Source organism: Aquarana catesbeiana, linkage group LG05 (genome assembly GCF_042186555.1).
Source record: "Aquarana catesbeiana isolate 2022-GZ linkage group LG05, ASM4218655v1, whole genome shotgun sequence".
In the NCBI taxonomy this organism is placed as follows: Eukaryota; Metazoa; Chordata; class Amphibia; order Anura; family Ranidae; genus Aquarana; species Aquarana catesbeiana.
The window spans coordinates 240,963,355-240,985,699 of NC_133328.1; the positions used below are offsets into that span (position 1 = coordinate 240,963,355).

The following is a 22,345-nucleotide window of genomic DNA, read 5'->3' on the forward strand; positions in this document are numbered from 1 at the left end:
ATTTAGGAAAGTATCCAGGCCTTTCTTAAAGCAATCTACTGAGCTGGCCAGAACCACCTCTGGCGGGAGGAGTCTATTCTACATTTTCACAGCTCTTACTGTGAAGAAACCTTTCCGTATTTGGAGATAAAATCTCTTTTCCTCTAGACGTAAAGAGTGCCCCCCGTGTACTCTGGGTTGACCGTAAAGAGAATAACTCAACACCAAGTTCACTATATGGACCCCTTATATATTTGAACATGTTGATCATATCCCCCCTTATTCTCCTCTTCTCAAGAGTGAATACATTCAGTTCCTCTAATCTTTCCTCATAGCTGAGCTCCTCCATTCCTCTTATCAGTTTGGTTGACGTTCTCTGCACTTTCTCCAGTTCCCCAATATCCTTTTCGAGAACTGGTGCCCAAAACTGAACTGCATATTCCAGATGAGGTCTTACTAATGATTTGAATAGGGGCAAAATGATCTCTCTCTCTCTCTCTCTCTGGAGTCCATACCTCTCTTAATAAAAAAAGGACTTTTCTCGCTTTGGAAACTGCAGCTTGACATTGCATGCTATTATTGAGCTTATGATCTACCAAAACCCCCAGATCCTTCTCCACCACGGATTCTCCCAGTTGTACTCCCCATAGCATGTATGATGCATGCATATTCTTAGCCCCCAAGTGCATAACTTTACATTTCTCAACATTAAACCTCATCTGCCACATAGTCGCCCAATTAGACAATGCATTGAGGTCTTAATATTTTAACTTTTTCTTTTCATTTTTCTTTATTTTGTTTATCACCTTTTTTTAGTTTTGCATCTTGTTTATCAAAAAATGAGCAAAATTGAAAAAAGTCTTTAATTTAATTTGTAAATATTTTTGCAATGCTTTGTACCAGAAACATCATTTTAGTGTCATTATAAATGGAACAAAGTATAGACAAGCATTTATATAAAAATATGTTTGTTTATAACATTCTAACTATAGTAAAACTATATTTTTCCCTGTATTATTGAAAATGTTATATGAATTTATATAACTATGAAATGTGAAAGCCTGATTAACTTGATTTTGCTACAAAGCTTAGATAGTATATTGGCACTTTGCAAGGGAATTTTCTCAGAGCTTAGCGAATGTGGTGGAGTTTAACTTTGCAAAGAATACCCAATCATGTGCAAGGAAATAAACATTTTTTTTAAACAGAATTTTTGCTTGCACATAATTGATTGAGCAAAGTCAGCAGACCCTCACCTTAGCCATTAGACTATGGGGATAATTCCCTTGCAAAGCAAAGTCTATTTACATTTAGTAAATCAGCCCCACTGAGATTCTCCAATTAAGAAGTCTCTAAAATTTCACAAATGGCTTGAACAGTTGCATTTTCTAGCTCATTGAAATATCCATAAGATACACAGCACAAATAATCATGAATCCTTTTTGTCACCAGGTGGTAAAACTTCTACTGCAGCACAGGCTCTAAAAATGACTTTTCACCAGAAAGATGGGTTTGGTTTTACAATTCACAAGCTAGGGTGCACAGAACTGCCTTGTTGACAACAGCTGTTGGTAGTGATTCTATGTATGCCCACAGACACAGAAGTTTCTCTTAATACATGGTCTGTGCTTGCAGTGCTTCTTGGCAAAATTTGTTTTATGTCTTCAGTAAATTCTATCCTGAACGTGGCGGCTGGTGAAGTTTTAGGCTGGGGGGGACCAGACCCCGCCCTTCCTTTTTGACCCCTCCCACTTCCCATAAGCCCCAACCCTTCATAGAATCCACCCACTCCGATACCCCCCTGACACTCCGCTCACAGCACCACCCCGCCAAATGGATGGATCGAGGGACACTCCGCTCACAGCCCAAACCCCCCCCCCCGCGCGGATGGATTTCGGGACACTCCGCTCACAGCACAACCCCCCGCGTGGATGGATCGCGGAACACTCCGCTCACAGCACAACCCCACGCCCCTCCCCCCACGGATGGATCGCAGCACAACCCCCCACAGTACAGGTGAGTCGCAGCACAATTAGAGCAAAGTTTCCCATGCAGGAGGTCCGGCGCTTACCAGGTGTCCTCTTCTCCGGCGTCTCCTCTCCAGTCAGCATCCTCTGCTCTGTCACACTTCCGCATCCAATAGGGATGCCTGGCACTTTGGCAAATCAGGAAAGAGGTCTCACTGACCTGCCTCCAGATTGGCGGGGAGGCAATGTAGTGTGAAAATAGCGAATATTCATTCGCTATGGTCACACAGTTGGGTGGGATCAGGGCGCATTCTCTGCCCACCCTTTTTTTGCAGCCTATTAGAGCCTCTGACTCTAATCGGGTGCTTCAAAAAAATACACCCCCTCCTGCCCCCGCCATAGGAGTCCATGCGTCCGGTGTCCTGAAAGGGGCCGGGCACAGGAATGGGGGGGCAGTGCCCATGCGCCCACAATGTAGGGGCTGCCACTGGTCCTGAATGCACATGTTTATGATGTACCCCAGCCAAACATCATCTTTAAGTAGGATTGTTTCCCCAGCAAGAGCTGTCAAGCGCACACCTAAAATTTTCAGCCAGTTTGAAGTGCTAGGCTGACTTGGCCTTGTTGATTTTAAGAAAAGAGATCTAGATAGATCCCCAAGCAGCTCTAAAACTTTTACACTTTGCTCAGTAGAATCTTGCCTCCTTGGCACGAAGAGGCTGATCTTCAATAAAATGTAAGCAGGGTATGCATGTATAGTCTTTTCTGTTCAACCAGTGGGTTGATTAAAAAAACTGTCAGATGGCTGCATTAACGCAAATGATGTGTGATGCAGGAATTTCCCCTGCTGCGCTGCGCTTGGATGCAAGAGTTGATCGAATGCTGGTTTTCCAACATGACTATTCAACAGAAACTGTAGTGCCAACACAGGATGTAACACATCTACTGGTGTGACTGGACAGTTACTTTGTTTTTAGTTATACTATAGAAAGTCCTTGATTATTTGAAGCTACAGTCCTGTTTAGTTGTACAGGTGTGGAACTCAAGCGTTACCAAAAAGCTAGGAGGATGACAGCAGGGAGCAAGAAAAGATTATCAGAAGGCTGGAACAAATGCGTTTATAGACCTTCAGAAATATGGGTTTTATGTTTTTAGTGAATACTGAATTTGAGAGAGACAACATTTTGTCCCCATAAAAATCATTAGTAAGACCTTATCTCGGACATGCAGTTTCGTTTTGAGTACCAGTTCACAAAAGAAGGACATTGGGGAATTGGAGAAGTGCAGAGAAGGGAAACCACGCTAATTAAGAGGCATGGAGGAGCTCAGCTTTGAGCAGGGCCGGCGCTAGCAATAGGCAGGTCAGGCGGCTGCCTAGGGCGCCGGGGTGGGGGGGGGGGGCAAAATCCGGATCCCCAGCCACTCGCTGGGGATTCAGATTTTTAAACTACCTGCAGGGCCGGCGTCAACATCCATGAGGCAGCATAGGTGCCTTATGGCGCCAGGCTAGAGGGGCGGTAAAATGCGCCTGTGAAGACATTCCCGGATTGTGCACAAACAATTTGCCCTCTCCATCCCCCTGCTTTTCTAGAACTCTCTGGGATGGGTCTCTCGCTGTGACCGCCGGTTGTGCTTCACTCTATCCCTATGCCTGCAATGCTGCCAGTGTTCTGTGACAAAAAGAGCAGCCACCCAGAAGTGCTGCATGATAGATGTAACCGGCTGGGGCGGATAAGATGGAAGCCCTGCAAGCAAGTCCGGGCTTGCTGCGATTTCCCCCCCCCCTTCCTCCTGAACTGTTGGATCTGTTGTAGGAGGACAGGCAGCAGCGCCGCTCTCCTCGAGGTGAGGCCACCACTGCCGTTCTCTCAGTGGAAGAACAGGCAAAAAAAATAAAAATGCATGGAATTCTGTGCAGTGGGAAACAGATTTGCATGGGGGGGGTACAGAGGGGAACAGATTTGTGGGGGGGTACAGAGAGGAACAGATTTTTGGGGTGGTACAGTGAGGAACAGAGGTGCTGGGGGGGTGCAGAGGGGAACAGATGTGTGGGGGGATGGGTTCAGTGAGGAACAGAGGTGCCAGGGGGGGTGCAGAGGGAAACAGATTGGCGACAGGGGGGAACTTTAGTGTGAAAATAGCAAATAAAAAAAAAATTTTTTTTGAAGCCTATTGGTGCCTCTGGCTCTAATCACGTGCTTCAAAAAACCACCCACCCTGCAATGGAATCCATAGTCCGGTGGCCTGATATGAAAAAAAGGGGGGAGACCAAAGGGGTCAGAGGACAGGGTCAATCAAAGAGGAACACACTGGCCATAAATTCAAATAGAAACAATTTATTGTGATATTACCATAAAAATATTTCCACCCACATAGTAAAAAGTAGAACCAACCTCCACCACTGAAAAAGTGACAGTGCAAAAGGACAGATACACCACCTGGTACCCCCTATGTACATGTATAAATCCCCATATAATAAATGAATTCACTGTGTCCTGCTAAACCTGCTCCAGGGAACAGCATGCAAACCAATAAAGGACAACAGTAAGGTAATAAAACAAAAAATATATATACACAATGCTGGATGACAGAGTTGAAATCACTGAGACAGTAAACCTGTGTTAAGCCTGCCGTCCCTCAAGACTGGAATGAAAGTTCCCTGGGAACCAGGGCAATGAAATACATAAGATTATGGCCAGTGTGTTCCTCATTGATTGACCCTGTCCTCTGACCCCTTTGGTATCCCCCCTTTTTTTCATATATGCCATGGTCTAGAGGAACACCCCTGCTCTATATAGTCATTGATTACAGGTATTTGGCTCTTATTCCAGTTATTGATCTGTGATTGGATGTGACACTGCAGCCACATACATTATTCAATCTGGAAACCTTTATTCATAGGCATTACCCCTGTCCTCCTTTTTTTCCGGTGGCCTGATATGTAGATCAGGGGGCTGGATGCATGGATAGGGGGTACACTCTCTATGAACGGGCCACCACTGAACTACCATAGCACTGTACCAACTAGGACTAGCAACACCACACCTCTGCCCAGCAACAGAGTGCCATAATGACATTTCTGACCATAGACAGCCATTTCTGACTGAGCAAAAAGCAGCTGGACACAAGAGGGGGCTGGCAAGGTGGAAAGGTTCTTTCCTTCCTACTGATGCCACCACTTGTAGCAGCCAAAAGTTGTAAATGCTGGGGAAAAAAAAGACTGTGTGAAGCTTAAATTATACCCAAAAACAAACTTTTTTTATTTTTATTTGGATATAATGGTGAGAGGTTAAAACCACTGACAGAGATTTGTTGCCTGGTCACCAATGTTACTGAAACTGAAAATGAGGTTTATTCCAAAATTTTTAGTTGTCACCAGTACAGGAATTGTAGATTTCCCTCACACCGGAAAGAGTTGCTCTTAGTTTCTGTTGAGTTTACAGCAGGGCTCAAAATTTCAAGTCCTGAGCTACTAGCCACCACTTGCCCCACCCCTACCCTGCCCCGCACCTAAACACGCCCTCATAAATTATCTCATGAAATGACACTTAAATTTTTTATCCAGAATTAAGTTGAATAAATAAATATTAACAACAATTTAACAATATTAACATAAAGCATATTTCAATGACCTGACTGTGATAAATATAATGATAAAATATGATAAAATTTATTAAATATAGCATTAAATATTAACTCCAATGAAAAAAAAATAATTAAATGTAAAACAAAGAGACAAAAGACAAATGTCAGCACTGCCAAAGATGCCAACAATTTATGCCAAGCGACAACATCAACCCCTACGCTTAGGGGTACCCACTGACTTATTGTTTTACAACTAATAAAGATGACCTTCGCAAGGAAATGTAGGGAGTCCTCTTCTAGTTAGTGGTTGTCCTAGGAGTCAGAAGGTTGGAAAGGTGACCCATAGTAAGCTGACATAAGGGGAGCTAGGAAACCCTAAGACAGTAAATGTACAAGAGTGCATGCTCTAAAAACAAAAGGAATCGTACCTAAGGATAGCAAATTAAACAACTGGGAGCATAAAAGAGACAAGATAAAGTTTGTGCTAAGGTAATCTAAAAGGTGTTTTGTTTTGGGGAAACCAATGAATTTCCTAAAGGCAAGTGAGAAAAAAAAAGTCAAGAAACATGGTTTATAGTACCTATTTTTTCTGATGACAACTTGATGCTCTGGGAGTTTAGGTAAGAGAGTGCTTGGGAGTGATGTCCGGGTGGCCTCAGCTATTAAAAGCTTTGGCTCTGGCTGCTTGCAATGAAAATAAGAGTGTTAATACTGAGGATTCTTCTGATGGTTGTGGCCTTCTCAGAGTTTGAAAGTCTTTAATTTGGTAAGAAGGTAAGAGTTTATGCACTCTGTTTTAGTAGAAGAAACTGCATTTGAACAGATATCCCTACCAGTATTGCCCTTGGGCTACAAAAGACCAGTGTTACTAGCAAATATACAGATTGCAGTCTTTTCATATTTTATTATTCATCCCTTCTCTTAAAGAAGAGTAAGTGAACATAAACCAGTACTGTCCATTGATACATCATAGGCTGTAGTGGGTAAATCATCTGATATGTACAAAAGAGTGGATGTTTAAAAAAGATATTTGACCTAGGAACTTATCATGTATTGCCAAACCAAGATTCCTATGTGTATGTCCACCTTTAGGTAAGCATTTTTGTCCACACAATGGATTTTTTTTACTAAAGGCAAATTGACTATGCGTTGAAAAGGAAGTTGCACTTTGCAAGGAAAGTTTCCACAGAGCTTAGAGCATGAAATTAAAATGGTTGTTAAGCCACTCTAACCTGTATACACCATCAGCACTGCCTCCTATTGTAGTATCCCCCTTTGTGTGTGATTTATAAAAATAAATGCTGCAAATACCTCATTTCACTGCCGAGATTGCGATCACGTGACCAGCCAGCTTTCTCCTTTTCTCCTCTGAAAGATGCAGCAGGCGGGGTTGAGATTCCTCTGCCAATGTCAGTCTGGAGGGGAGGAGGAGAGAGCTGGCTGGTCATGTGATCGCAATCTCGGCTCTTAGGTATTTACAGCATTTATATTTATAAATCATTCACAGAGAGGGACACTGAAATAGGAGGCAGTGCTGATGTTGTATACAGGTTAGTGTTATGAGAGCAGCAGGAGGGGGAAGGGCAGCTCACACACAGACAGAGAGGGGAGGGGTAAGGAGGACACAGGAGCAGAGAGGAGAGCAGATAGCAGGCTGCTGATGACAGAGGAATGTAAACTGACCAAGGTGTCAGGGCTCAGCAGCCATGATACACTGTGGTCAGTTTACAGAGGGGAGGGTAGAAACTGGCAGGATCAGCCAGGTTTTGTAGGTTTTACAGGGGGGCAAATGACACAGGACAAGCACTGTGTCATATAACATGCTTTAAAGGAGCAGGATCCATTATTATTATTTTTTTTGGGGGGTTAACAAACGTTTTAAGCTCTACTTACTTGCATCATCCAATCATGTGCAAGAAAAAAATGTTTTATGCTCCTTGCATGTGATTGGGTATACTTTGCAAAGTAAAATTATGCCATATTCACCAAGATCTGGGGAAGATTCCCTTGCAAAGTGAACAGCCTATTTGCCTTTAGTAGTAAATTAGCCCCAGCATGTCTATCAGTATCCTCTTTGCAATAAGGAAAATTCTTAAGTTCATCTCATTCCCAAACCAGATATTTCTGTTTTACATTGAAGCTAGAAAGATAAAACAAAACCCTAACACCACTTGCATGCAATATGTCAAAGAATTCAGTGCTCAGACTTTTGCATTAGTGTCTTTTTAAATGCTTTCATTGTTCCATATACTTTAATGCTCATAATTTGTGCATTTTATTTTAGGGCAAAGTCCTGCAGAACAATAACTTTTCAACAGTTCAGTGATGCACTTGAAGAACTAGCACTGCAACGGTTTAAGGACCATGAAAAAGAAGAAGCTGTTTCTATGATGCATAAGCTGGTTGAAGGGAAATCTCCAGTTATAGCTGGTGTTACGGTGAGTAGGTGTTTAAACAAATCTGATATACATAAAATATATACTGCATATTGTACATAGTAATTTTCAGTATATTAGTTGTATATCCTATTATCCTTGTTCTCTTGTTTCAGGTATCTCGCTGATAGTTCTGCTACTAATGCTGAATTGTATTATTGTATTACAATACTTTAGTGCTACGGGTGCATAATGCACAACTTTTTTGTTAAAGTGTCCCCATTGGAGCAATTCACCCCTCAATTTGTCCTGATGAACATTGTCATCAAGAAAGGAAGTGAGGGGAAATACAAAGTTTTAGTGATGTCCCTAGAACAGGGGATGAGTTGGAATCTTCCAATGATTACTTCTATTCCAGAGAAGATTTTCTGAGGGGAATTCCCCCTACTTTGTGAAACTTCTTTAAACTTCCTGTTGTGTCTCTGGTACAGGAAGTTAAGGGAAGTTGTCTCAGTGGAACACAGAAAAAAATAAACAGGTGTTTTAACCCTTCTCTATGCTATCCAAAATGACATTGTAAAAAAGGTTTTAGCTATATATACAGTTCAAGCCATAGAATGTGCTCTTCTGCCTATAAACTTTACTTTTAGTGCAGTATGGGATAAGCAACATTACTGTAGCTTAACCACTTAAGCTCCGGACCATTTGATTGGCCAAAGTCTAGAGCACTTTTTCCGATTCGGCACTGCATCCCTTTAACTGACAATTGCGCGGTCGTGTGTCGTGGCTCCCAAACAAAATCGATGTCCTTTTTTCCCCACAAATAGAGCTTTCTTTTGGTGGTATTTGATCACCTCTGTGGTTTTTATTTTTTGCGCTATAAACAAAAAAAGAGCGACAATTTTGAAAAAAACGCATTATTTTTTACTTTTTGCTATTATAAATATCCCCCAAAAATATATGAAAAAACATTTTTTTTCCTCAGTTTAGGCCGATACGTATTCTTCTACATATTTTTGGTAAAAAAAAAAAATCGCAATAAGCGTATGTTGATTGGTTTGAACAAAAGTTATAGCGTCTACAAGATAGTTTTATGGCATTTTTTTAAAATTATTTTTTCTTTACTAGTAATTGCGGCGATCAGTGATTTTTATCATGACTGCGACATTATGGTGGACACGTCAGACAATTTTGACACATTTTTGGGACCATTGGCATTAATACAGCGATCAGTACAAAAATATGTGACGAACGCGGGTGTCAGATCCCTGCCCTCCTCGCTAACTTGCAACGAAGGACCGGCCAACCTCACACCACGCTGTCACTTACGTAACAATGCCACTCTCAGCTGCGCCCAGCACAAAGATTTTCCAGCTTGCGGGACCACAATCTAGGTGCGAGCAGCCTGAGAGTGATTGTCACTGGGCTAATTACACAATTAACCCTTTAACTGCCAACACCCCCGTTTAAAAGACCGAGCCGGGGGAGACTCGTAATTTTAGCAATACCAATTATAATTTTAGAATAAGCGTCTGCCACACACACTGCCACCACAGACAGGTCTGCTCAGAGTCTTATGCCCCGTACACACGGTCGGATTTTCCGATGGACAATGTCCGATTGAAGCGTGTTGTCGGAAATTCCGACCGTGTGTGGGCGCCATCGGACATTTTCCATCGGATTTTCCGACACACAAAGTTGGATAGCAGGAGATAAAATTTTCCGACAACAAAATCCGATCGCGTCAATTCCGACCGTGTGTGGCCTGTTCCGACGCACAAAGTGCCACGCATGCTCAGAAGAAATTCCGACACGGGACAGCTCGTTCTGGTAAACGTAGCGTTCGGAATGGATACAGCACTTTCGTCACGCTGCAATGTTCAAAATGGTTTAATACAGCGCACTCTCTTCTTCTTTATAATGTGACAAGAATTAAGTAGTTTTGCTGCTCATATTCACACACACTTCTCACAAACTTATTTCGTTACTATTTATCGGGATTCCCTCAATATATTTTGATTTCTCACATCTGACAACAAAATTTTTTGTTTTTTTTGGACTTTAATGTAGATTCTTTTTTTGTGTTTCTCTTTTTTATTTTTTTTTTTTTTGGTGATTTTGATTTGTATTCCCGTAAATGTTTGTGTGTGTTTTTGGTGACAAGTTCCCACAACACCATTGATATGTTGTTCTATTTAATCTGTAGGAGATTGTTTGGTGTTGTTGTCCCTTGTTAATTTCACATTGTACTTTAGAAATGTACCTGAATCGTCACCAACAAACTGTCCTTTTTGGATGAAAACACACACAGGAGAGTATAATTTACCCAAAAAATTTTAGTAAGGGCTCACAACTAAACAAAGAGGGAGGCAACGCTGGAGAAACTGCAGAAGTGGGTGAAGCCTGGGACCCCCAGGGCAGACATCAATTATTTAAAAGCAAAATTGGTGGCCTGAGGAGTCCATATCATAAGGGAGGGCAGTCTGGTCCAGAAGTCCCAGAGATCCGGAAAGCAGCAGATGACATCTGTGTCCCCAGGCTGTGGTCATACGAGAGACTGCATCTTCTGTCAGACCAGACTGAACCCAGGGTCATCACTCTCAGGTCTTCCTTCCACGCTTCCTTACAGGCTTTGGCTGTGGTGGTGGAGTTGTGGCAGCAGGAGGAGGAGGAGGATCGTCCCTCTCAATGACATCCGTCTTGTGTGTCAGTTCCCCACTCTCCCCCTTACGAAGGACTTTATAAATCAGGTCCTCAGAGATCTTGCGTTGACCCTCCTGCATGCCCTGCAATTTTGTGGCAGCCATGCAGGCAAAGGCCTCTTCAGGACTGGGGAAGGCTCTGAGGGACGCAGAAGCCTCCTGGATCAGCCTGTACGCTGAATCCTGCACGGGACTCGGAGTGGCCTTCCTGGCTCGTTTATATGGCAGGCGGAGGGGAGGGACCTGAGACTCAGTCAGGCTGCGACTTGTCCCAGGCTTCTCTTGGCTGCCACTTAGCCCCGCCTCCTCCTGGCTGCCACTAATCCCCGCCTCCTCCTGGCTGACACTAATAATCCCCGCCTCCTCCTGACTGCCACATTCCACAGCCTCCTCCTGGCTGAGGTCTTCCTGTGTATGAAAAAGGGACATAGTTTTAGTTTTTTATTCATCAATCACACACAATTTTCACCTCCTGACTGCTGCAAATTGAATGTTAACAAATATAACAGACTATCCTTCTGAGCCCAGCAGTTTTCATTCTTTTCCCAATTTTGGGTGCCCACTACTGTCTATTGATATGTAAAACACTTTCAATCAGCAATTAGTGATCAATAATAACATCTAGTAAACATAATTTCTTTATTGCCCAGAAATCTGTTGAAGAATGCTATACCTGACTCCAGCTGGGCTCCTCCACTTCTTCCTGGCTGGAAGGCCCAGGTTGGACATCGGAAGCCTCAGCTGGGGTGGAAGGAAGCGTGGAAGGAAGAGTAGAGAGGGATTCCCTGACTTCAGTGTGGTCTGACAGAAATCGCAGTCTCTCATAGTACCACAACCTGGGGACATAAACGTCATCTGCTGCAGCTCCGGACCTCTGGGAATCTGTGACCTTCTTGCGCTCCCTAAGATAAGTGCTCCTCAGGCCACCAATTTTAGCTTTCAAATAAGGGATGGTTGCTGTGGGGACCACCGGCTTCACCAACTCCAGCAGTTTCTCCAGCGCTGCCTGCCTCTTCTGTTTGTGATTATAGTGGGGGTGTCTCATTTGCCACAGACAGGGCAGCTCCCTGTACTTGTCTATGAACAGGGGCAGGAAATTGTGGTCGTTGAACCCATCCATTTTCTCTGTAAGACACAACACAAGACAAAGCCTAATGTCAGGCCAAACTCCCCTAATCTTGTTACAATATAGGCTTCCATTTCGAAGCAGTATAGGCCCAAGTTTATATCCTACCTTCGTTAGCACGATCGGCATCTCCGATGCTCCTTCCTCCGCTCACAGATCGTACGTAAGACGCGCGCGTTACGATTTATACACACTGCGCATGCGTATAAGTCCGCCCGCCCCTGACGTTCTTTCTAGTCTATTCCCCGCCCCTTTTCGTTCGGCGCAGTGGGGGAAGAGCACATGGCGGATAGACAGCAGGATCGTGCTAATTGTAGCAACGAGGAGGAGGAGGAGGAAAGGCTGGAGCCTGAAACGTCCCGATCCAGAAGGAGATTAAAGGACTCAAATATGTCCTTTGGGGAGATGTTGGAGATGGTGGACATCCTGAAGAAGGCCGACTATGATGGAAAGTATGGGCCTTACCCCAACCCCAATGTCAGAAAGGCCAAGATCATGGCGAAAGTGGTCAGGAGTCTGCACCGGAAATTCGGGGTACGACAATCGAAAGATCAGCTCAGGAAGCGGTGGTCGGACCTGAAATTACGAGAACACGAGCAGTACAGAAAGATCCGGAGATTGCTGCAAAAAAGTAAGTAGTTGTGCTGTGTTCCTATTCTTTATGTTTATTACGTTCGTGCTGCTCCATGTGCTTTTAGGAACTGTTGTACAGTTTAAAATGGCAACTTTCATGTTCATGGGCACATTATTCGTTCGGATCACACATTGTTATTTCGGACGATAAAATACCATTGTTTAGGCCATATGCATTTGGCCACCATTTTGACGCCCTATACTTGTCTTCAAAGAATTGGGTTGTGTAGATGGCTTTGTTACTAGAATGAAATGCAAACTAGATTGTGTGTAAGGAGAGGACACTGAGCAGCTGTTTTCACATCTGGACACTGGAGCACTAGTGTGGGACACAAGAACACCATTTTTATTAGGGGGGCCACACAGGTGCCCCAGTGTATACTATAGGGGGGGCTACATCTGTGAAGCTTTTACCAAACAGGTAAAGTATTGCAGCTTGACAAAGGGCACTAAAAAAGCTACATCTTGGAACTCTGCTAAAATAGACAATTGTACCCCACTTCCAAGCAATGTTTCATCTTTATAGTTCTGACATTAAATATCTGTGTGCTAATTATACCATTTTTGTTTTACATAGGGGAGAAAAGACTCGGAGGACACCCCTCATCCGAGGAGACCAGAGCCCCCCCCCCCTCTGGAGGAAGGGGAAATCCACCCAACACAAGCTGAGCAGGAGGAAGAAGACGTGGTGGAAGTAGTCACCACAACAGGTGAGTGTCTGCAACCACAGGCTCAGATAAGAGATGGATGGCGGCATTTTTTTGAAACCTAATTTATTTTGGGGTTCCTCTCTTTTTAGGTGATCGTGAGGTTGTGGATCCAGATCCTTTCACATCCGAAAGTGCCCAGATCGTGATCGGGGAGATCATGGGGTGTAATTTACAATTGGAAAACATCAAGCAAAACATCAATGATGTTATTCCAAAATATAAAAACATCATTGATGTTTTGGGGCGAGTTTAAAACCCCTCCAAATCACTTTCTTCTTTTGTGTGCTACAATGTGCTAAATGTTTTTGTGATTTTTCCCAAAGCCAAATTTGGAGGATGCACACAGTGTGTCAACATGTGCTATCTGCCATCACGGGAGATCAATGGACGCGTTTTGGGGGTGCAACCCCTTTCTTAATAATAAAGTAGCGGTGAGGAAGGGCTTTCTCCCCCAAAACACATCCCTTGATCCCCCCTGATGGCAGATAGCACATGTTGACATTGGGAAATTTGTGTGCATCTTCCAAATTTGGCTTTTCCAGGGGTGATTTCCCCCCATATGAACGCAATATCAAACACAGTTCCTAAATACTCCTGTCTGATATTGCCTTCCAGTTCTACCAAATGTGAACTTTGTAAGATCAAGATTTGTGTCTTTCTTGTGGGTTGTACACAGGCCTGTTTTCTATAAAATGCACATTTTGATTTTGGATAATGACAACACAAAAATTGTTATACAACAAACATGTTGGTTTGTCAGAAAAACCTTGGGTAAATGCACATGTGATTGTGCAGGTATTAAAAAGATTGTTCATCAAGAATGTGTGGATTATTGTCTCACGCTACAACATTTTTGGGGTGATGTAATTGTTGTTTTATGAGAAAATGGGGGTTATTTCCTAAGGGGAAATTCACTTTGCACTACAAGTGCAGTTTCAGTGCAGTTGCAAGTGCACTTGTAGTGAAAAGTGTCTTTGCATTTAGTAAATAACAGCCAACAGTGCTTTGTATACGGTTACACAATCACGACATTTTCTGGACTCCACACATTTCTGTCAGGGTTAGCTCAAACAAACACAAGCAGTAAATGTCCACAAAGAAGAGCCTGGGGGGAGATGCCTGTCGAGAACTTGAGGTCCTGCAGGCTTCTCCCTGTGGCCAAATACCGCAAGGTAGCGACCAACCTCTGCTCCGGAGTGATGGCTTGCCTCATGCAGGTATCCTGCCTGCTAATATAAGGGGTCAGCAAAGCCAACAAACGGTGAAACATGGGGTCCGTCATCCTGAGAAAGTTCCTGAAATCATCAGGATTATTCTCACGGATCTCACGGAGCAAAGGCATATGAGAGAACTGGTCACGCTGGAGCAACCAATTCTTGGTCCATGAACTCCTCCCCACCCTGTTCATGGACTGGACTTGTGTCAAGGTCAGGACCCCAACACCAAGCCCCCGCACAGCACGAACTGTACGAGGAGTACGCATACGAAATATGGCTAGAAAACGGTCGGCTGCTCAGAACGAAGTAACAGAACGCACTGAAGAACAGCAAGGCCTGTGAAGAGCGACCTGAAAAACAGCAACGAGCAGGCAAGATCACACAGAAAACTCTGATACGAACTGACTGCACGCACTGAAGAGCAGATACAAACCCACAAGCACAAACTGAACAGCAGAAAACGATCTGAAAGCCACGAGTCTGAAAAAGCGCGAATCGTCTCTCACCAAACTTTTACTAACACGAGATTAGCAAAAGGAGCCCAAAGGGTGCCGCGCTTGGTTCTGAACCGGCCTTTTCTAGTCTCGTCGTACGTGGTGTACGTGACCGCGTGGTTGTCGATGGGAAATTCCGAAAACTTTGTGCGACCGTGTGTAAGCAAAACAAGTTTGAGCCAACATCCGTCGGAAAAAATCCTAGGATTTTGTTGTCGGAATGTCTGAACAAAGTCCGACCGTGTGTACGGGGCATTACTCTACAACAGTAGCGCCCTTCAAGAGGCAGGTTCGGTTATAGCTTGCATTAAGAGCTTTAGAGACCAGGTTAACACTTTTCAACATAAGGGTTTATTATGAAAAGGTCAAAGTTGGTGCAAATAAAATATTTACAGAAAAAAAAGATGTTTCAAAAAGATAAAGACAATATACAGCCACAAAGCAATAAGGTAGAATTGGGAAGAAAGAATACTTGCAATTAATGTCCGAAGGTTGATCAGAGTTCGATCGATGAGCTAGGTAATCGGTTCTCAACTTGGCAGATGTTTCTTCTTGGATGGTAAAAGGAGAACACAGTGGGCGGCACAGTGGTGTAGTGGGTAGCACTCTCGCCTAGCAGTAAGAAGGGTCGCTGGTTCGAATCCCAACCACGACACTACCTGCCTGGAGTTTGCATGTTCTCCCTGTGTCTGCGTGGGTTTCCTCCGGGTACTCCGGTTTCCTCCCACACTCCAAAGACATGCTGGTAGGTTAATTGGATCCTGTCTAAATTGGCCCTAGTATGTATGAATGTGAGTTAGGGACCTTAGATTGTAAGCTCCTTGAGGGTGTAGGGACTGATGTGAATGTATAATGTATATGTAAAGCGCTGCGTAAACTGATGGCGCTATATAAGTACCTGAAATAAATAAATAAATAAAATAAATAAATAAAAACGCATTGATTACTGTAAAAATGTCACTGGCAGTGAAGGGTTAACACTAGGGGGCAGTGAAGGGGTTAATGTGTGTCCTAGTTTGTGTTCTAACTGAAGGGGGATGGGGACTGTGCAGGGAAGCTAACAGATCGCTGTTCATACTCTGTATGAATAGACGAACTGTCAGCTCTCCCCTCAGAGAACCGGAAGCTGTGAGTTTACACACATAGTTCCGGGTTTTCTATGTGCCCCGAGCAATCGCGGGTGATCGAGACCGCCGGGCACTTGCATCTAGTGGCCACAGGGCAACGCGATGTTACATAACGTTGTTTCGCTCAGCCGTGCCATTCTGCCGCAGTACAACTGCGGCGGCTGGTCGGCATGTGGTTAAAGAGAATTATGTCTTTTTTTTTTTTTTTTTTTAAATTACAGAAATATACTTACCTAGGTGGATGCGGTCCGATGCTGCATCTGTCCCCGCCGGCTCTAAGACTGAGAACCGAGCGATCAAATACCGCTGAGCTGGAGCGCTGAGCTGTGGAGGGGGCGGCAGCGGACGGCTCAGGCTCTCATGGTCACAATCCTTCCAGAGCCTGAACTGGCTCTGTGACGTCAACCGACAGCCGGCTTCAGCACAAACTGCACTCCTGTAATTCACAGGAGAAGTGCAGCCAAACAAGCTTTGGCTGTACTTCTCCTTTTAAGGTACCCTAAGAATTTTCAGCCATGTCACTTTATCAAGAAAAAGCAAAGGAAGAACCAGACACACACGGGTGTACAGTATGCTGTGTTCAAATCCTGTAGTTTATACATTTACAGCATAAATGAGACATATGCGTCGCTGCTGCCAGGATCAAAGTGTGAACAATGTTTAGTCAGTGGTGGTGTGTCATTAGGATGCTCTTCTATTATTATTATTATTTATTTAAGGTACCCATATATCGCCGTCAATTTATGCATACCCATCGCACACCCACATCAGTCCCTACCCTCGAGAAGCCCACAATCCAAGGTCCCCAACTCATACCCATACACCAGGGCCAATTTTGGACAGAAGCCAATTAACCTACCAGCATGTCTTTGGAGTGTGGGAGGAAACCGGAGTACCCGGAGGAAACCCACGCATTCACAGGGAGAACATGCAAACTCCAGGCAGGTAGTGTCATGGTTGGGATGGCGCAGGTGGCGGCGCAGGTGCAGAATGACCTTGGTCTCCATGCATTCTGCACATGCATTGCCACTACATGAATGCCTTATTTAAAGCAAAATGTGTTTGTGCAAACATTTACATATGTAAAGCATAAATGGACCATATGTGCCACCGATGCAAGGGTCAAATTGTGAACAACATGTAGTCAGAGGTGGTGGTGCAGACCCAGAGTGACCTTGGCTTTCAGTAATTTAGAATAACTGAAGGTTGAGGTCATTTTGTGCCTGCACTGCCACCGTGTGATTGACTCAATAAAGATGTAAGTATCAACAATGTGTAGTTGCAGGTGGTGCACACTTACATGTAGTACACATCTCAACTCATACAGACATAAGCGCACGTATGTCTATATGAGTTAAACTCATTTTATGCAGGTTTTTGCTGCCTGTGTGTCAGGGAATCCCTGTTATACACCAAGTGCAGATATGCGCCTGCGCTCAAGAATGTGCACTCGTGAACGTGCACATGCATAAATCCTGTTGGCGTCAGACAGGCTATTTAAAGGATGCTCATGCCATGTTCTGTGCTGACTGATTTTCAGCTGTTCCTTGCGCCCTGCGTTTATCCTGTGTGATTCCCTTGTTGCTGACCCAGTTTTCTGCTGCCCTAATCTTGGATTCTGCTTCTTTTTTTTTTAATATATTTATTTATATAAATTTTTCAATACAAAAATACAGCCATATGTGGCTCTCCACAACAGAGAGACTACAATCTTATTTTAATAACAGATTCCCTCATGAAACCCCTAAATAATTCCCCCCTCCCCGCCCCAAAACCCTCATCCCATTGGATTCTGCTTCTGACCTGTCATTGATTCCTGACCCAGCTCCGTTCCTGACTTTGGCTTTGCTCATGATTTTATTACCTTGCTGCACGCCTGTTGATGACCCTGGCTATTCCTGTGACTACGCTTCTGTCTCTGATCATGGCTTCCTGTCCTGCCTGTTAGGCTGTCTGCTGTACCAGCTTTTTGCACCGCTAAGTGTTCCTGCCTCAAGTCTGCTGAGAGCTCTGACAAGCCGGAGGTCCTGAACCAACATCGTAAGTGGTGTGCCCCTTTAAGCTGGGCTAGACTTCTGAACCTTACTACTGTTCCTGATCCATTGGTTCGCCAGACCCCTTGGGACAGCATCTCCTACTGCAAGTTCTCCCATCAATCTCTGCAGGTACTTGTGTTCCTCCTGTCCCTCAGTACCCTCTGTTTCACCTTCAGTGGGGCCAAGGTTGGATATTCAAGAGAGGTCAACCTCGAAAATTTTAGTCTTCTAGTATCAGTCAGCCAGTGATGGAATCTGAAAGATAGGCCTTTCCATTGGAGGATGTTTGTCGATTGATCCCTGTTTTATCCTACATTGTGCAAAGTTTGCAAAGGAGCCTCAATTGCATGGAAGACCGACTACAGGCCATGACAGATGTTTCACCATCCCTGGGTCTTCCTGCTGTCACTGATGAAGCCACTCAGATGGAGTCCAGCATGTCCTGCGGGGCTATTCCCCCACCAGAACCCAGGGTGCCAATACCAAAATGTTTCTCTGGAGATCGCAGGAAATTTTGGAATTTTCGTAACTCCTGTGAACTGTATTTCAGCCTTCTGCCCCAAACTTTTTCATCGCAAGACACAAAGGTGGGGTTCATTATCTTGCTTCTTCAGAATGAACCCCAGTCCTGGGCCCATCATCTCCGTGAGCAACATGATCCTGCTTTAGCAACTATGGACTCACCTGTCATCGGACTGCAGAATCTATGATTAGCAAGCTACAGGAAGGCCAAAGGCCTATAGTGGACTATGTGACTGTTTTTCATGTATGGAGTGCTGATACTCAATGGGAAGATTCAGCACTCTGTTATCAGTTTTGTCTTGGATTATCTGATGTTCTGAAGGACGAAAGGGAAATAATCTGGCACACCGAGATTGTATAGTCCAATAAGCAATAAAATGTCTGAGACCAATGATAGAGGTTACAGGTAGTCCAAAATGGTCTCTAATCCCTATAGGATGAGATGTAAAATAAAAGGAGGGGGGGAAGCTCGGGGCCACCTGCAGGCTGCTGTCTTCAGAGTTGTGAATAGCTCTGTATGATACAATGGGAGGAGACGAGAACAAAGGGAAGGATGCACCAGCTAAGTGTAGTATCCCGGTTAAACTTTTAATAACAATGGATAAAAAACACTCATAAGAGGTATGAGATAAAAGCCCTGATCTGTAGCAGAGTATGTAAGTATAGATTCCAACTTGATCCGACCTGCAGGACCGCTGTGAAGTGTTCCAGCTGTTGGGAGAGGAAGATGGTCTGCTTGGGAGCCTGGAGGAGCCCCGGGAAGCCACGTCGGAAGTGACATTGCGGAAGGATAGAGGACCAGGTTAGAAGGCAAGGATACACGCTTGGAGCCTGCAGGCCTCTAGAAGGAGCTAGATGCTCCAAGCACGTAGCCTTGCCTTCTCATCTGGTCCTCTATCCTTCCAGTGACGTCACTTACGGAGTGCGTTCCACGCTGGTTAGCGTGGCTTCCCAGGGCTCCTCCAGGTTTCCAAGTGGGCCATCTTTTGCTCCCAGCAGCCGGAACACCTCACAGTGGTCCTGCAGGTCAGATCAAGGAGGAATCTACACCTACATACTCTGCTACAAATCAGCGATTTTATCTCATACCTCTTGTAAGTGTTTTTTATCCATTGTCAATAAAATTTTAACCAGGATACTACACTTAGCTGGCGCTTCCTTTCCTTTGTTCTCTGCTCTGAAGGACAAGCTTGCCAGAGTGCAGGTGCCAACGGCCTTATAAGATCTGATGAATCTGGTCATCCAGATGGATCGACAGCTACAAGAAAGACAATCTGAGAGAACCAACAGAAGTTATTTGGCCAGCTCAGAGTCTGAAATGTTTGTTCCCTCACTTGCTTCTATAACGCCAAATGTGTCCTCTACTAAAAGGAGACATCATGACTCTCCTCAAAGGTGTTTTGGAGACCACCTCTATCTTCTGCTGATTGTCTTCGATGACAACGTTCCAACCTCTGCCTCTATTGTGGTGATGCTAGTCACTTTATACAGACCCGTCCAGTAAAACCCTGCATGTCCTCCACTAACTGGGTGCATACAATATGCTGCATCTGCCTGGGGTGAGCCAAATGCACTTCACCAGCCTATTTCACTTGCAGATTTCTGAAAAGACTGACTGTTTCTGTTCTTGCAATCATAGACTCTGGTGCCTGAAGCTGTTTTGTGGACTCTACTTTTGCAGCTCAGCACAATCCTCTCTGTGGCAAGAACCAAGAGTTTTTTGTTTATCTGGCTGTTACAACCCTATATCACTCCTCCGGACATCAAGAATTTCTACGCCTAGATGTCATTACGTCACACATGTTTCCGATCATCCTCAGTATGCCCTGGTTAAAGGCACACAACCCCTGCATTAACTGGCTTACTGGAGAGATCATCTTTTCATCCCAGTACTGTCAGACACAGTGTATCCTGAAGAAACACTATACAGTATTAGTATTCATCCTGATTTGGAAGTGATGAAGCTAGTTCCCACTGTTTAACATGAATATCTAGACGTATTTGATAAGAAAGGCGCTGTTGCCCTTCCTCCTCATTGGACTTACGATAGTAGCTGGCAACTTCTTTGTTAGAAAGAAGGACCATACCCTTAGACCATGGGTGCTCAACCTGTGGCCCTCCAGCTGCTGCTGAACTACAAGTCCCACGAGGCATTGCCATACTGACAGTTACAAGCATGACTCTCAAAGGCAGAGGCACGATGGGACTTCTAGTTCCGCAACAGCTGGAGGGCCACAGGTTGAGCACCCATGCCTTAGAACATGTGTGCACTATCGTGAACTTAGCAAGATAACCGTCAAGAATCGCTATCCTCTCCCTCTGATTCCCAAACTATTCCAGAGGTTATGAGGGGCACATGTTTTTTCCCAACTCGATCTGAGGGGTGCATACAATCTAGTCAGAATTTATATAAAAAGACGAATGGAAGACAGCTTTCCGAACGTGCTTCGGACATTTTGAATATTTGGTCATGCTGTGCGGCCTTTGTAACACTCCAGCTAGGTTACAACATCTTGTCAGTGATATATTCCAGGACTATCTTGATTTATTTAACCACTTTGGCTCTCACAGCTGTTTCCCCTTTATGGATCAAAGCAATTTTCACATTACTGCTATGAGCCTGTTTATTTGGCGATTATTTTGTCATTACTTAAGATAACGTAATAAATACATTGGTTTTTTTTTTTTTTTTAGGACAAACAAGGCTTTCTTTTTCGTGAATATTGTCCTGCAACAATAATTATTTTTTTGCAATCCTTAGAAATGTTTTTTCTTTTTTTAAGCAGTGTTCGTTTAAACATAAATAGTGTTACTGCACATAAGAAGCATGCATTTATTTCATTCTGTAATTTGTCCTGTGTAATAGGGGTCCCAAACAACCGGGCCGTTGCCTCTCTGCAGCCAGGCCGCGGGTGATAGCCGGCGGGTGGCATGAGAGCTGGGTGAATGAGATAAGCGAGTCGGCTGCCGGATAAGAGAAGCGGGCGGGTAAACAGCGATGATCTCATCTCTCTCCGCCTGCCCCGCATTACTGCTCTTGTGCCCTCACAGCCGGTGTTCTGTCAGCCTCTTCAATGTCGGAGGTACCACGGGGAGCAGAGAGATGACATCATCTCTCACTGCCCACCCCGCATCACCACTCTCCTGCCTCTGTGCTAAATGGACCAGTGCTGCCACCAGTGCAGTGACAATCCACCTCTGGTGGCACTGGCAGGCGACGTGGCAAGTGACAATTCACATCTGGTGGCAGGCAGCGTGGAAAGTGACAATCTGCATCTGGTGCCAGGCGACGTGGCAGGTGGCAAGCTGCATCTGAAGGCAGGTGACGTGGCAAGTGACAATCCGCATCTGATAGCAGGGGACAATCCACATTTGGTGGCAGGTCACTTTCCGCATCTGGTGGCAGACAACTTGGCAAGTGACAAGCTGCATCTGGGGGCAAGTGACAATCCACATCTGGTGGCAGGTGAACTGGCAAGTCACAAGCTGCATCCGGTGGCACGCTCTGGGCTCCCACTGATTTTGCATTATAATGAGTTGAACTCTTTCATTTATTACTACAATGTAATAATAGAAATAATGCACTTAAATCACCCTGACACCATATCAAGCATGGTGCTGGTAAAGTGTGTTTTTTTTTCAATTCTGCACTATTTTCAGTGTGATACGTGTTAATATATGTAAAAGGTGTAAAAATATTAATGAACAAAGCAAACAAAAACAGAAAAAAGTTTAACGATTAGTTAATAAAATAAAGAAAAACATCACCAGGAAAATTACAATTGAATAGAGAAGGAGAATATAGAGTTAATTAGTGCTGATTAGAGTAAACTAAGGGGTTCAACAGAAGAACATTTAAATAGAAAAAAAAT

The 22,345-nt window shown here is 44.3% G+C and overlaps 1 protein-coding gene across 4 annotated transcripts in view; it reads left to right on the forward strand.

The window, feature by feature from the left end:
- TPPP (tubulin polymerization promoting protein) overlaps nucleotides 1-22,345 on the forward strand; it is a 146,608-nt gene that overhangs the window by 69,010 nt on the left and 55,253 nt on the right. For all 4 annotated transcript variants that reach the window (XR_012244443.1, XM_073630636.1, XM_073630638.1 and 1 more), the window contains one exon: nucleotides 7,816-7,969. Coding sequence is in view for 3 of the 4 variants with exons in the window: in XM_073630636.1 (XP_073486737.1) it covers nucleotides 7,816-7,969 (154 nt within the window). In the remaining variant the exon portion in view is untranslated. The remainder of the gene's footprint in view (nucleotides 1-7,815; nucleotides 7,970-22,345) is intronic.